A 15,020-nucleotide genomic window follows, 5' to 3' on the forward strand; every position below is an offset into this window, starting at 1 on the left:
TGAATGAATAGATCACCCCCCTGAACAACAGGTATCGATTGCAGATTTACGCCCATGCTTCCAACTTAATATGTCCACTGATAATGTTCGCCCTGAGGTAGCTGTTTGTTAACATAATCGGATCAACCCCTAAGACATTCCAAAGCGTCCCGTTTGTTGCTCCAGTTCACATCCTAAATAAAATCATCTTGAGACATAAAAAAAAAAAGTTGTTGTTGCATAGTGGACGATGCAGAATTTTGAAATAAGTATATAATGGGTGAAAGGACTAAGAAGACAGGGAGAACAGTAACGTTGCTCTATATAATGTGGAGTTTGCTAATAATCGTTGGGGAGAAAAGAAAACACACATACAGAGTAGAAAATGAGAAAGAACCATGGATAAAGACAGCTCTAGCAATTAAAGAACGTAATATCCATTACGCAAAGATTGTAAAACAATTAGCTAAAGAGTTTTGATCAGTAAGTCTCCTTACTAATATTAGAGGCATCGTTTAACAATGTTAATTCCAATTCAATCTCAATTTCAAATGTATTCATGTTTCCAACAAAACATTACAAATCAATTAAAAGCATTTAAAACAAATGTAAGAAATACATGTTGGAAACAGAGGGGTCCACTAAAAAGCAATGCTTGTACAAGTGTGAACACCTCAAATGATACTTAGGAATAATAAGTACTTAAATTAACTAATCTGTAACTACAAAAGGAACTACAAAATAGGGGAAAGAAAAAGGGGGATGCCAACAGAGATGCATGACCCTACGTGTTATCAGTGGTATGTGATATGGTGTAATATTGAAGCCCTAACAAATTGCGCTTCAAAATGATCATGGAGTGCCTCAAAAAAGTAATAGTCTTTGAGTGACCATTTTTATCATACTCATTCTTCCAATAGACTGTAGTGTTCTAAAAACCGTTATTTGGGTTGAAAAATGTATCAACGCGTGTTTTTTTTTGGGGGGGGAGGGGGAGGGGGGGGGGGGGGGGGGGGGGTCGCGTGTGTTAATTTAGGCCTACTTCATTCATATCCGTTTTCGAACGATACCATGCATAAAATGTGGTTTACAAGCACGGACACGCAACCTTGGAGGATATGCTTAGGTACTCACAATTGATGGCACCAATATAATGACTAGCTTTCTTCTTTTTTTTTTATATCTGAAAACAATTGCAGACAGGAGACACGGTGAAGTCATGCATCAAAGGACAGAAGCTTGCCTTCGATCGTGCGGGAAACAAGATAATAGGGGCTTTGTTATTTCTGTATCACCATGCAAAGAATTGGATTACTTAACATTATGTAATATGCAGACTAACATTCTGTCTAATGCCCCTATACCATGTTTACGCGTTAAACGAGCATATTTGGAGCTGAACATGCCATTACAACAATAATATATATTCCCAGATGTTTACTGTCTTCTGAACCGGAGGGTCTGACAATTTGAAAACGTGCAATTGTGTTATCTTCTTTATCACGTACAGTCTCTAGAATACTGAAATGGCACCTCGGAAACTTGCGATATTAATAGCGTTAGCGATATCTTGTATCACCGGCATTATTTTAAAGAGGGAGATCCAGAACTTATTCCAGGAGGAAAATGCGGTCCAAGTATCAAGAACGATGGCGACGGGATTGCAACAGAAAATTACCTCAGGTCAGTTTAATCGGTTGATATTTATTTGGTTCCAATCTAAAAAGCTCTTGATTTTAAGTGGATTTAGAGCCTAAAAAATCTTTTCTATTCTTCTTCTTCTTCTTCTTTTTCTTTTCCTTTGTTTTTTCTTCTTCTTTTTCTTGTTTTATCGTCTTCGCCTACTTCTTTTCTCCTCTTCTCCTTCTTCTTCTTTCTTCTTCTTTATTTTTCTTCTCTTTTCTCTTCCTATTTTTCTTCTTTTTTTCTTCTTCACGTTCTCCTTCTTCATCTTCTTCTTCTTCTTCTTCTACTTCTTCTTCTTCTTTTTATTATTATTATTATTATTATTATTATTATTATTATTATTATTATTATTATTGTAATGATATGGATATTCTCGTGTTTACGTTTTCCTCAAAGGTTCATTGACGTACATGTACAAGGCAAATTCCTGGTAGATTTCGCTAGAACTATGTTTACAAACATACATGGTGAATTCCTTGTATGCTATTTTTAACACCTGTTCCGAGACGTTGCGCTCTTAATTTTGGCTCTACTTTTTCGGCTTGGCCGATTGGATTAGGTGTCGCTGGGCGTGTCGCCACAGTTGACTTAAATTTAATTAGGCAAATTTAGGAAATAGATTTGTATTACAATTGGAAGGGTTTTTCCTTGTTGCCGGGTCTGTTCACACTATCGAAATAGTATGAGAGGGGAAGTGAGGATTACAGGTGTGTAATAGCCAGAAGCATGTGGGCTCGCTAGTGTGGACGGACATAGCAACATTTATCCCTTGTTATATTCCAGGGTTGTTGGGTCTCCGGGTGATTTGCATCTCTTGTTTGAGAGATTAGAATGTAAGAGATACAGGTGGGTGCGTGAAAGAAGTATGTGAGGAATAGAGATGCGGATCATCCGGAGCGCCCTATATCCGAGGGGGTAAATTCGCCAAGAAATATAGGACCTTTTAATACGGAAACTAATTATAAGTGGATTGATATTACGCAAAGCGTCTGTGTGACACGCCTCAATTTTTGGAAGGACGAGGCGTGTCAGTTCGGGGGGATAAAAACCGAGTTGCGTCTCTGGAGCGGGACCTCTCTTCCGTTACGATCGACATGAGTTGCTAATCTGTTTCGATTGGGTTGCCCAGCCCCAAAACATGAACTTCGTGATTTATTAATTCTTCGTTTATTTTAATAAATCTTCAACTCCAATCAAGAATTTGTTTCAGTGACTTTGATTTATCTTCGTTTTCTACACTTCAAGAACTAAAGCTATACTTTAACATTTTCTGAGTCGGTACTAGGCGGGGCGGTTTTGGCCACCGGGCCGTCTCGCCGTGGATCGCTTCAATTGGTAGTACGGATGGGGTAAGACACTTGTTTATCACTTCAACCATTACCATTGAACTTCAAGATATATTAGCGACGTCAGCGGAGAGCTGCAGAGATTTTTGTTAGCTCACATCCGTCAACTAGTTATATGTGGATCTGTTGGGGTTGTCACGAGGACGGAGTCCAAGAACCCCTGGGCTTCGAACTAACTTTTTTTTTTGTCGGCCGCTCAGCATCGAAGAGTATTGAGAGGAGTGAAATTTTCTTCTGCTGGTGGTTTCCTGACGAGGGGGCCCAGGAGCTTATTTCCGCAGAGCTACAGCGCGACGAAGCGACGGTGGAAGCGTAGCTGGTGATTCTTTTATGCTGGGAAAACGGTAGTACTTTAGGGCCGCGTGGGTGTCATCTTGAAGGGGCTCGCTGCTTGTGTCAGCGGGGAGGTGATATCGTCACTTCATTCATGGTCGGCGGCACATGCCTTCAGTGTTGCATGCTTGCATCGTTCCGGTGAATTAGAAGGCCGCGGTGCCGGGAAACTAGGTACGTTCCAGGCGCGGATCCAGGATTTCTTAGGGGGGGGGGCCCAAATTTGAAATTATGCGAGCCAAATATTGTTACGTTATGGTGACCAACAGTGACGTAAAGCGGGGGGGGGGGGGGAGTTTCCCCCTCCCAGGCTTTGACGTTTCATTATATTATTAGAGAAAGAAGACGATTCGTTGTACCGTTCTCGAAAATAATTCTCGTCTGAATTTAGTTTTCCCCCTCCCGCGCGAAGCGCGGAAAATTTTACGACTTATTAAATTATTAGAGAAAGAAGACGATTCGTTGTACAGTTCTGGACTCTTCATTCTTGTCTAAATTCAGTCCCCCCCCCCCTCCCCCTCCTGCGCGAAGCGCGGAAGCTTTGACGTTTTATTAAACTATTAAAGAAAGAAGACGATTCGTTGTACCGTTCTCGAAAATAATTCTCGTTTGAATTTAGTTTTTCCCCTCCCGCGCGAAGCGCGGAAAATTTTACGATTTATTAAATTATTAGAGAAAGAAGACGATTCGTTGTACAGTTCTCGACTCTTAATCCTCGTCTCAATTCAGTCCCCCCCCCCCCCCTCCTCTCCTCCTGCGCGAGGCTTTGACGTTTTATTATTAGAGAAAGAAAACGATGCGTTGTACCGTTCTCTATACTCTTAATCCTTGTCCGAATTTCAAAGAGGTGGGGTCGAGGCGGCGGAGCCGTCCCCGGAAGCTCAGGGGTTTTAGGCGTTTAATTAAGATCAGATGAGCATATTTTTGTGTATACCTTATTATTTTGTGACACTGGCAAGTCACTATTTGACGTGGGGTCCAGGGGGCGGAGCCCCAAAAAATCAGGGGTTTTAGGCATTAAATTACCGTCAGATGGTCATCTAAGGGCCCGCCGTAGGGCCCTAGATGGAATACAGGGGGCAAAGCCCCCGGAAGCTTAGGGGTTTTAGGCATTTAATCACGGTCAGATGAGCATATTTTGATGCCTCGAGGCTCTCGCTCCCCGCCGTACCTCGGGCCCTGACATGTAGGAATCTCAAGAATCATATTTTTTGCCTGGTTGTAAATTTAGGAATTTTTTTATTTTCCAACAAACACATACAAACGTATAATTTACTAAAAAATGAGGAAAAATTTCGGAAATTATGTCATTTCAGCATTATTTGTAATACACCGTTGTGGAATCAGAAATAAACCACGTTTGAATTTGATTTCCCCCAAGCCCCCCCCCCCCCTCTATCAGTACGCCAGTATCTCCTCTTTTCCTTTTTTTTTCTTTCCCTTTCCTTCCTTCTCTCTTATTTTTTTTTTGATTGGGGGGGGGGGGGGTTAACAGCATGGGAGGCAAGGCCCTTTCGGCCCCCCTTCTTCTTCCCCCTTTACTTTTCTTCTTCCTCTTCTTTCTTTCCCTTTTTCTCCTTTTTCCCTTTCTCCCTTCTTTTCCTTCTTCTCTCTTTTTTTTTTTTTTTTTTTTTTTGCGGGGGGGGGGGGCCAAGGCCCGCTCGGCCCCCCCCCTGGATCCGCGCCTGCGTTCAGCTGGTCTCGTAGCTGGTCTACGGGTTTTCTGCGTAGTGTAACAAATCAGGGTTTTAGTATTGGACGAATGTTAAGCATTTGCTGTTGTACGAGCATGCGCTATAGCAATATGGTGCATCGTTGATTTAGCAATTACCAAACTGAAGGAAAATGGGCATAAATTACATATTTTGATCATGTTGGTGCAATTATCATGTTTCTTTTGGGGATATTACTTGTATAGTAGTGATCTAATCAGGAATAAGGGGTTATACTGAAGATTATACGTGAAGATTGTATGGGATTAGCAGAAATGTTGTGTGAAGTGTTGTTTTACTAACGAGGACATAATTGTTCTTTTACACGTTTATGTATAGGGGAATTTTTAGGATGGCCAGTGTTGTGCATCTAGGGCTTTCCACTGCACTGTATCCGATACAGGCCAGCCTCACCGAGGCTGGCCTGATAGTAGGCCTGATAGTTGGCCTGATAGTTGGCCTGATAGTTGGCCTGATAGTTGGCCTGGCCTAAGCCTCTAAGCTAAGTCTCAGATAGTTTGCACTGTACTTGTACTGAATTTACCCGATTGTTGAATGGATCGCAATAAAGACTTTCAACCTACACATCATGATTGGTTTGATTTCTTGGAGCAGTGAAACCAAGGGACGAGAACCTGTGACAAGTGTTGACAAGGGAAATTGATTGTTCGAAGGATGCTCAATTGATTGATGCTGTGAACGAGACGTTTAGGTGACCGATTGTAGTCGATGGACGAATGATTGTTGAGATACGTGTGAGCAGTTAATAACTCCAGCCATTAAGCTACGGGCATATATTTTGTCCAAACGGACGGAGAGCGCCTGGCCGACACGGGGCATCCTGACAAATATTCCGTGTCAAGCCAAGGTGGCAGAATCGTGTCCGCCACACATGGTGTCAGAAGTGGGATAGCTGATGGTGTGGAGTGGTCGAGCTGACGGAGCTGGGGGACGACGGTAGTAGCACTGTACTGACGGAGCTGGGGGACTATGGGCAGTAAGTCTGACGGCGTCACAAGCTGGTAGAGCTGACGGAGCTGGGGGACGACAGGCAGTAAGACTGACGGCGTCACAGCTGGTTGAGCTGGGGGACGACGGGCAGTAGGTCTGACGGTGTCACAAGCTGGTAGAGCTGACGGAGCTGGGGGACGACGGGCAGAAGGCCTGACGGCGTCACAAGCTGGTAGAGCTGACGGAGCTGGGGGACGACGAAGGGCAGTAGGTCGGACGGCGTCACAGCTGGTCGAGCTGATAAAGCTTGGGGGCGACGTGCAGTGAGACTGCCGCGTCACAGCTGGTCGAGCTGAAGGAGCTTGGGGGCAACGGGCAGTAAGACTGACTGCGTCACAGCTGGTCGAGCTGACGGAGCTTGGGGACGACGGGAGGTAGCATTGACGGTGTTGCAGCTGGTCGAGCTGACGGAAGTGCGGAACGACAAGAGAAGAGAAAGAACAATGAGCCCAGGGATGCCTAGATCTAGAAGGAAAGGAAACGAACTAACTTTTGAACAGTTGAACACTTTTGGAAAGAGCCATTTTGAACTGTCATAAAAGACTTGGATTTTAGTATTGATTATTTTGTTTTGTGTTGTTGTTGCATAAGTAGAGATAAGTTAGCTTGGGGACCAAGCTTGGGAGGGAAGGGAATCGTGTAACAAATCAGGGTTTTAGTATTGGACGAATGTTAAGCATTTGCTGTTGTACGAGCATGCGCTATAGCAATATGGTGCATCGTTGATTTAGCAATTACCAAACTGAAGGAAAATGGGCATAAATTACATATTTTGATCATGTTGGTGCAATTATCATGTTTCTTTTGGGGATATTACTTGTATAGTAGTGATCTAATCAGGAATAAGGGGTTATACTGAAGATTATACGTGAAGATTGTATGGGATTAGCAGAAATGTTGTGTGAAGTGTTGTTTTACTAACGAGGACATAATTGTTCTTTTACACGTTTATGTATAGGGGAATTTTTAGGATGGCCAGTGTTGTGCATCTAGGGCTTTCCACTGCACTGTATCCGATACAGGCCAGCCTCACCGAGGCTGGCCTGATAGTAGGCCTGATAGTTGGCCTGATAGTTGGCCTGATAGTTGGCCTGATAGTTGGCCTGGCCTAAGCCTCTAAGCTAAGTCTCAGATAGTTTGCACTGTACTTGTACTGAATTTACCCGATTGTTGAATGGATCGCAATAAAGACTTTCAACCTACACATCATGATTGGTTTGATTTCTTGGAGCAGTGAAACCAAGGGACGAGAACCTGTGACAAGTGTTGACAAGGGAAATTGATTGTTCGAAGGATGCTCAATTGATTGATGCTGTGAACGAGACGTTTAGGTGACCGATTGTAGTCGATGGACGAATGATTGTTGAGATACGTGTGAGCAGTTAATAACTCCAGCCATTAAGCTACGGGCATATATTTTGTCCAAACGGACGGAGAGCGCCTGGCCGACACGGGGCATCCTGACAAATATTCCGTGTCAAGCCAAGGTGGCAGAATCGTGTCCGCCACAGTAGCCTAACGGTTCGTCCTGTGATCTCCGTAGACGTGAAATCTTGCAGTCAACTACATCGACGCGACACAACATCATCGCCATCGAGAGGGACTACAAGACTGTGTATCTACGGCGATCTAAGGCGTGTTCAGACATCATCTAGGAGGGAGTATTTCTGAGGGTGACGGATGCAGGCAGCGGATTGACATCTCTGGTATGTCTTGAACTTAGAACACTTTATCTATATATGATAATTGATTCTATGCCTTGTTGCGTATGGCATTATATACAATTAGATACATCTTTTGATGTATACCATTATTCAGAACATTTAGTGTATTATCTGACGGCATAATTCATTAATTGACTGGTAAATTTATATAATCCTTGTAAACGAGAACAGTAGTGAAGGTGTGTTTTTTTCATATATACATATGGTAACTAAGAATATGGTTCTGGTTTCACTCTGGCTCGCCTACATGTAGTATACATCTCTTCCAAAAATTAAGGTAAGCAGTATTTAGGGGTTTTATACTATATATGGTAACCCGAGGTTGCACCCCTTGCCTTAATGTTCATATTAGACTAAGTATTTAATAATATTTACATTAGATAATAATTATGGCGGAAGAGTTGGTTAAAGATTTGGTAACGGGTTTTACCGAAGCTCTACAGGGTATCCGGATTACACCTACTGGTAGGACAACCGCTACGTTGGATAGATTTTCAGGGCAGGGTGGTATGTTATTAGAAGATTGGTTAGAAGAGGTGGACCTTTATTGTGAACAGTCACAAATTTCAGAGACCCAAAAGGTCAGTGTGATCAAGGCTCATTTGGAGGGGCCGGCACGTAAAGAGTTGCGATGTTATTCTGAAACACTAGATACAAATCAAATAGTTACTATTTTGCAGAACCACTTTGGTAAGAGACAGACTGTACAGTCTCTGCAACAGGCCTTTTACGATCGTAATAATATCAATCCTCATCTGTTAAAGTACAATTAAATATTTGTAGTTCCCCTGTACGTGTGCATAGTGACAATCCTGACCAACAGTCGTTTGCAGAGCCTAGCTCTTCTGGCATATTTCCATCTTACACAAAAGATCAGTTAATCCAAATGCAGAAAGAAGACCCCGAACTGAAGTTTGTATGGGAGCGGTGGTCCCAAAATTGGGCACCCGGTGATGAAGACTTCAAACATCCTTCAGAACCTGATAATGTTAAATCATGGTTGACTCATTGGTCTCGCCTTTCATTGAAAGATGGTTTGTTAGTAAGAAGAGTGCTAGACCCTGTATTTGGGGAGATATTCCAAGTTTTACTTCCTCAATGTTTACGTAAGAATGTGTTGGTAGGATGTCATGATGAATGGGGACATCAAGGTAGAAATAAGACCTATGAATTAATAAGATCTAGGGCCTTTTAGTATATATGTTGTATATGTTGGTTCCTAATTTTGATAAAGTAGGTATAGATCCAGTAGGGGAGAGTATATGTTGGTTCCTAATTTTGATAAAGTAGGTATAGATCCAGTAGGGGAGGATGTAGCAGGGCGAGCTGGAGATGATAATGTTAATGTTCCAGGGAATCAGGATGGTGCCATCCCAAGAAGGTCGCAAAGACAAACTAAGGGTAGACATTCTAACCCTTTTAATTTACCAAAATCAGTTTTGCGCTGATTATCTACAAATTTTGAGATATTCTATGAACAGTCGGATATTTCGTATTTTTATTGAAGGGACCGTAATATTGACGGTTAATTATCACGGTAATTAGTCGTTTACATCAAATTGGGGAGTTAATAATTTTAATTATCAAACTTTTACTGTTTTAGGGCTGGGCACCCGTCCTGATTTTATTTGGGGTCATTTATGGTTATGGTGATTTTTGCCTAATTACGTGTTGAGATTGGTTGTATATTCCATAGGTCTGCATATTACAAATTTTTATATTTTTCCGGTTACACGTATCGTTGTCTATTCCAGTGTTCGGAGAATGTGCATGTATTATCACTAGTATATTTCAATTTTTAAGTAATTTCTGATTACATATGGATGTTTACAAGTGGCAGGAGAAGTCCCAACAACCGGTTGGAGGAGGTCTGGGGTATCCGGCTCTGACCGCCGGGGTTGTGACACTTCCCTAAGCTTCGCAAACAGTTTCAGGCTATAATTACAAGTAGTTGGAGACATGATAGTGGTAGGTTTCATAGTCTGCTGTAGGGAAATTTGGGCGTTTTTGTTAACCATGCAGGAATAGGACACTCGAGGAATTTATAATAGGTTTTTGGATTAAAATTTTAATTTTGTTATTGCCTCTTTAGGCAGGACCACATAATTGGTTAATTATGTGGATGAAGAGAGGAGGGAAAAAAAAGGAAGATTTTGGAGTTTGAGGGTTTGTTTAATTGACTATTGCGTTAAGGTTGTGCATTTACTTGCAAAATATTGTCATGCTGTTTTAATATGCAAAGGGTGTCATTAATGGGAGGTGATATTTCTAAGTATGTTTGAACTAGTGGGTATTTTTGTGAGTTGGATTACCAGTTTGATATGTGTGTTTATATATTGTAATTTGGAAGCCATGTTGGCTTTATATGATGTATATGAAGTTATTGTAGATGTTTTAGGGCTGGGCAGCCATGTACGTGTGTGTAACTTGGAGGGGAACGTATATATGACGAGAATTTCTATTTTTTTTTGTTGCGATCTTATGGGACAGATCGTTTCAGTAGGGGAGTTTGTAATGATATGGATATTCTCGTGTTTACGTTTTCCTCAAAGGTTCATTGACGTACATGTACAAGGCAAATTCCTGGTAGATTTCGCTAGAACTATGTTTACAAACATACATGGTGAATTCCTTGTATGCTATTTTTAACACCTGTTCCGAGACGTTGCGCTCTTAATTTTGGCTCTACTTTTTCGGCTTGGCCGATTGGATTAGGTGTCGCTGCAGCGTGTCGCCACAGTTGACTTAAATTTAATTAGGCAAATTTAGGAAATAGATTTGTATTACAATTGGAAGGGTTTTTCCTTGTTGCCGGGTCTGTTCACACTATCGAAATAGTATGAGAGGGGAAGTGAGGATTACAGGTGTGTAATAGCCAGAAGCATGTGGGCTCGCTAGTGTGGACGGACATAGCAACATTTATCCCTTGTTATATTCCAGGGTTGTTGGGTCTCCGGGTGATTTGCATCTCTTGTTTGAGAGATTAGAATGTAAGAGACACAGGTGGGTGCGTGAAAGAAGTATGTGAGGAATAGAGATGCGGATCATCCGGAGCGCCCTATATCCGAGGGGGTAAATTCGCCAAGAAATATAGGACCTTTTAATACGGAAACTAATTATAAGTGGATTGATATTACGCAAAGCGTCTGTGTGACACGCCTCAATTTTTGGAAGGACGAGGCGTGTCAGTTCGGGGGGATAAAAACCGAGTTGCGTCTCTGGAGCGGGACCTCTCTTCCGTTACGATCGACATGAGTTGCTAATCTGTTTCGATTGGGTTGCCCAGCCCCAAAACATGAACTTCGTGATTTATTAATTCTTCGTTTATTTTAATAAATCTTCAACTCCAATCAAGAATTTGTTTCAGTGACTTTGATTTATCTTCGTTTTCTACACTTCAAGAACTAAAGCTATACTTTAACATTTTCTGAGTCGGTACTAGGCGGGGCGGTTTTGGCCACCGGGCCGTCTCGCCGTGGATCGCTTCATTATTATTATTATTATTATTATCATTATTATTATTATTATTATTATTATTATCTATATACAAAATATGCGTACTCCTATAAACAGTCATTTTCATTTTCATTTTCTTTAGTTTTTTATTTTGTATGAAGGTCGATTTTAATTTATAATTTTCATTTTTGAAACCAAAATCGAAAAAAACAGTAGAAAGGGTAAGGAAATCCCCGGCCCCCCACTCAGTGTTATTTAGGGTACGCATATGCTCGTTCCCTCTTTTTGAAAGCACCCCCTATCTGAGGACTGCCAACATTTCCGAACCCCCCTTTCGCGGGCTTTTCGCGGGCTTTTCCTGCCTTGGAGACCCCCCTAAATCATGAAAAATGGTCAATGTACCCCCCCCCCCCTTAATTCGGAATAATTTCTTAGGAGTGCAAAGAGATGAGAGAGAAAAAGAAAAAAACACCCCCTTTTTAAAGAAATCTCCGGGTGAAAAGTCAAATACACCCCTTTTTTTACAATTCTCGGGCCGGACTTTGTCGCACGAAAAGTACCCCTTTACCGGACATTTTGGCAACTCGCATGCGGTCATTTCGAACCCTGAGTGGGGGGGGGGGCGGGAGGAAATCACGACTTTTTTCTTGCCACAAGTTGGCAAGAAATAGAGTATTCGAGTATTAGATACCAGTATGGTTCCCATGGCGTTCAGATACTGTGGCCTAGATCTGCCCGACGTATTAGTTTCTCGTGAATAAATAAAGAGCAGTCATACAGAACGTGACAGGAATCGTATCGTACAAACAGCCTATCTCTACTTTAGACAAATAAAAATGCAAAGAACTTCTCGCTTGGTAGCTACGCTCCCTCGCATAATATCCTTCAAAATGTACGAGTTAATATTGTAGAAAATTAAAATGTGAAGAAAGTACATTGCTTGTTTTTATACTATAGTTTTGTTAGTGAATGTAATTTGTTAATACGACAAAACTTAAAAAGCCAGTGAGGGGGGATTACTTCCGTCACATTCACACGTCTCGTTCACTATGCTCCCTCGCACTGGCGTACTTTGGAGGGGCGCCCTCCCCCCAAAAAAAAACACAACTATAACGTGTGTTTGTTTTCTAATTCGATACCAGTGATTTTCAAATGTTGCTGAAATGACATGATTTTCCCTGTGTTCCTAGGGGCTCTGCCCCTAGACCCCACTACGGGCCCTAAAGCGGGCGTCTAGTTGCTCATCTGACCGTAATTAAATGCCTAAAGCCCCTGAGCATTCTGGGGACTCCGCCCCCTGGACCCCTCCTCAATTAGTGACATGCAAGCCACTGTCACAAATAAGGTATTAAAATATGCTCATCCGCGCGTAATTAATTGCCTAAAACCCCTGAGCTTCCAGAGGCTCCGCCCCCTGGGCGCTCATCTGGATTGGAAAATATTAGTACGCGATCTCCAATGGTTTGGAACCATCAGGATAGGAAAATTCTTTAACTTTTCTTAGTCAAAAAACAATTCTGATCATTAAAATAACATAGATATTCTCATATTTGCTGTTATCATTGTTATCCTTTTTTCTCGTTATTATAAGCGTGTTTTTTTTTTCTCTGTCGTCCTTCGATCATAATACACCAGTTTACAGTTGTATCAGTGCGCATGAGCAGACAGTTGACCTCGGGTCATTGGCCCCGGAACAGGGCCAAATTGGCCCTGTTCCGGGGCCAATGACCTCTGACCTCTGGTATTTATGCGTAAATTAAGATTGCGCCCATGCAAATGATGATATGCGCGCACAACGCAGCGCGCAGGCAGTGATCATCATAATTTGCATGGGCGCAATCTTAATTTACGCTTAAATACATGACCTCTAGTTCATTGGCCTTGTTTAAAATGGCGCACACAACTGTAAACTGGTGTATACACCAGTTTACAGTTGTATCAGTGCGCATGAGCAGACAGTTGACCTCGGGTCATTGGCCCCAAAATTGGGGCCAATAACCTCTGACCTCTGGTATTTATGCGTAAATTAAGATTGCGCCCATGCAAATGATGATATGCGCGCACAACGCAGCGCGCAGGCAGTGATATCATCATAATTTGCATGGGCGCAATCTTAATTTACGCATAAATACATGACCTCTAGGTCATTAGCCTTGTTTAAAATGGCGCACACAACTGTAAACTGGTGTATTATAAGATATGATATAAGCTTTGTTTGTCCTACCAAATGTGTACAATACATACAAACATAATAAACGAATATGAATAATTATCAAATATCATTATACCTATGGCTTTGTGCTGTAATAGTTGGATAACAATAATTCAACCAAAGAAACAACTAATATTCAGTATTTTATTATTTCATCTATTTAATACAAATTAATCACCTTGAGTATTTGGTAGATTTGCAATGGCAACTATAAACCATCTGAATAAAAAAAAAATCCGGATTCCATTTTTAATATCAATATGATTTATATACTCAATCATATGATTACTTTCCTTATGTTCTTCTTACAGAACGAAATAGTAGGCCTATATCTCTACCCACAAAACATGGAGAATCACGATACGGTGACGTGGTTCATGGACAAGTAAGTCGTTTTGAGATGAGATTTATAATAATTTGACTTCATAGACATTGGCATAGCGAACTGGGGGGCGTTTCACAAAACTTGTCATTAGTGACAAATGATAATTTGTGTTATAAGCTACTGAAATCCTTGCTTCAGATTGGTTATCAGCAGATTTGTCACTGATTTTTGTTATTTTGTCATTGAAAAAAAATGTTTGTGACCCCCCCCCCCCCCCTCTTGAGACACAAGGGACGCATCCCCCCCCCCCCCCCCCCCCCCTCTTGAGACACAAGGGACGCATCCCCCAATAGACCGGTTCACGGTTAGCACATGTCCCAAATGACCCGGAATATGATCCACATAATCTTTAAAACCTGAAAAGGTTCCACTTTGTACATTTTGAATTAATAATCACTCCTACAGCGATGGAGGTGCTACATTAATTATTTCTTTCCTCTTTTCAAAGAATACGTTCACCTGTGTATCATGGAGTGCACCGCTTGTGCATAAATGAATAATAATTACATCATTTTCATAAGCACGTATCCAGTATTTTGTCTCGGTGTATTTCACAACTTGGTCTGTAATGACCTTTATCTGCTCATGCTCAGACTGCAACTTTAAACTGGCTTAATTATAGACCGGCTTTACTAACATATTCAAATTGTATGCACAATTCTCAAATAAGGTTGTTCTTGACAACCGCAAAGCTTGCATGAAGCTTACCCGACATAGCAACAAGTAATGTATGCAGACTAGACTCCGAGTATTGTAGTTCATTCATTAATAAAAGGTTAATGGAATAACTCGCCAGTATGTCCCTATACTATAGGAAAGAGACATCGATAACTTTGAATGTGAAAGTAAGCCGGTCTATTGAAAGGAGAAAAGGAAAAATAAGGAAATTTAGTAAATGAGCAAAAAGGGGATAGGAGGAATAAAAATGAAACGTGAAAAGGAAATTCTCAATTTCTCAAGAATTTTCTCCCACTCTAATAAAGGGCAAACTTTTCTTTATTCCATCCACCAATATGTAAGAACGATGACCCCTTTCATATAATGCCGATGTACCTCTTATGTAATCGTGTTTGTGCAGTGAGTTCATTGTTTTTACCAGCTGATGTGTGCAATTATGTATCAATAAAGAAAACACACATGATACCATACCATTGGAAATATATTCCGCCCCCCCCC

At 41.4% G+C, this 15,020-nt stretch overlaps 1 protein-coding gene across 1 annotated transcript in view; it reads left to right on the forward strand.

The window, feature by feature from the left end:
• Positions 1-1,213: 1,213 nt before the first annotated feature.
• Positions 1,214-15,020, forward strand: part of LOC592858 (uronyl 2-sulfotransferase) — a 41,509-nt gene continuing 27,702 nt past the window's right edge. Inside the window, exons 1-2 of the mRNA XM_030990822.1 lie at positions 1,214-1,662; positions 13,771-13,844. Of these exons, the coding sequence (XP_030846682.1) occupies positions 1,506-1,662; positions 13,771-13,844 (231 nt within the window). The 5' untranslated portion in view covers positions 1,214-1,505. The remainder of the gene's footprint in view (positions 1,663-13,770; positions 13,845-15,020) is intronic.

The sequence above is a fragment of the Strongylocentrotus purpuratus genome, unplaced genomic scaffold (genome assembly GCF_000002235.5).
Source record: "Strongylocentrotus purpuratus isolate Spur 01 unplaced genomic scaffold, Spur_5.0 spur5_scaffold_19, whole genome shotgun sequence".
In the NCBI taxonomy this organism is placed as follows: Eukaryota; Metazoa; Echinodermata; class Echinoidea; order Camarodonta; family Strongylocentrotidae; genus Strongylocentrotus; species Strongylocentrotus purpuratus.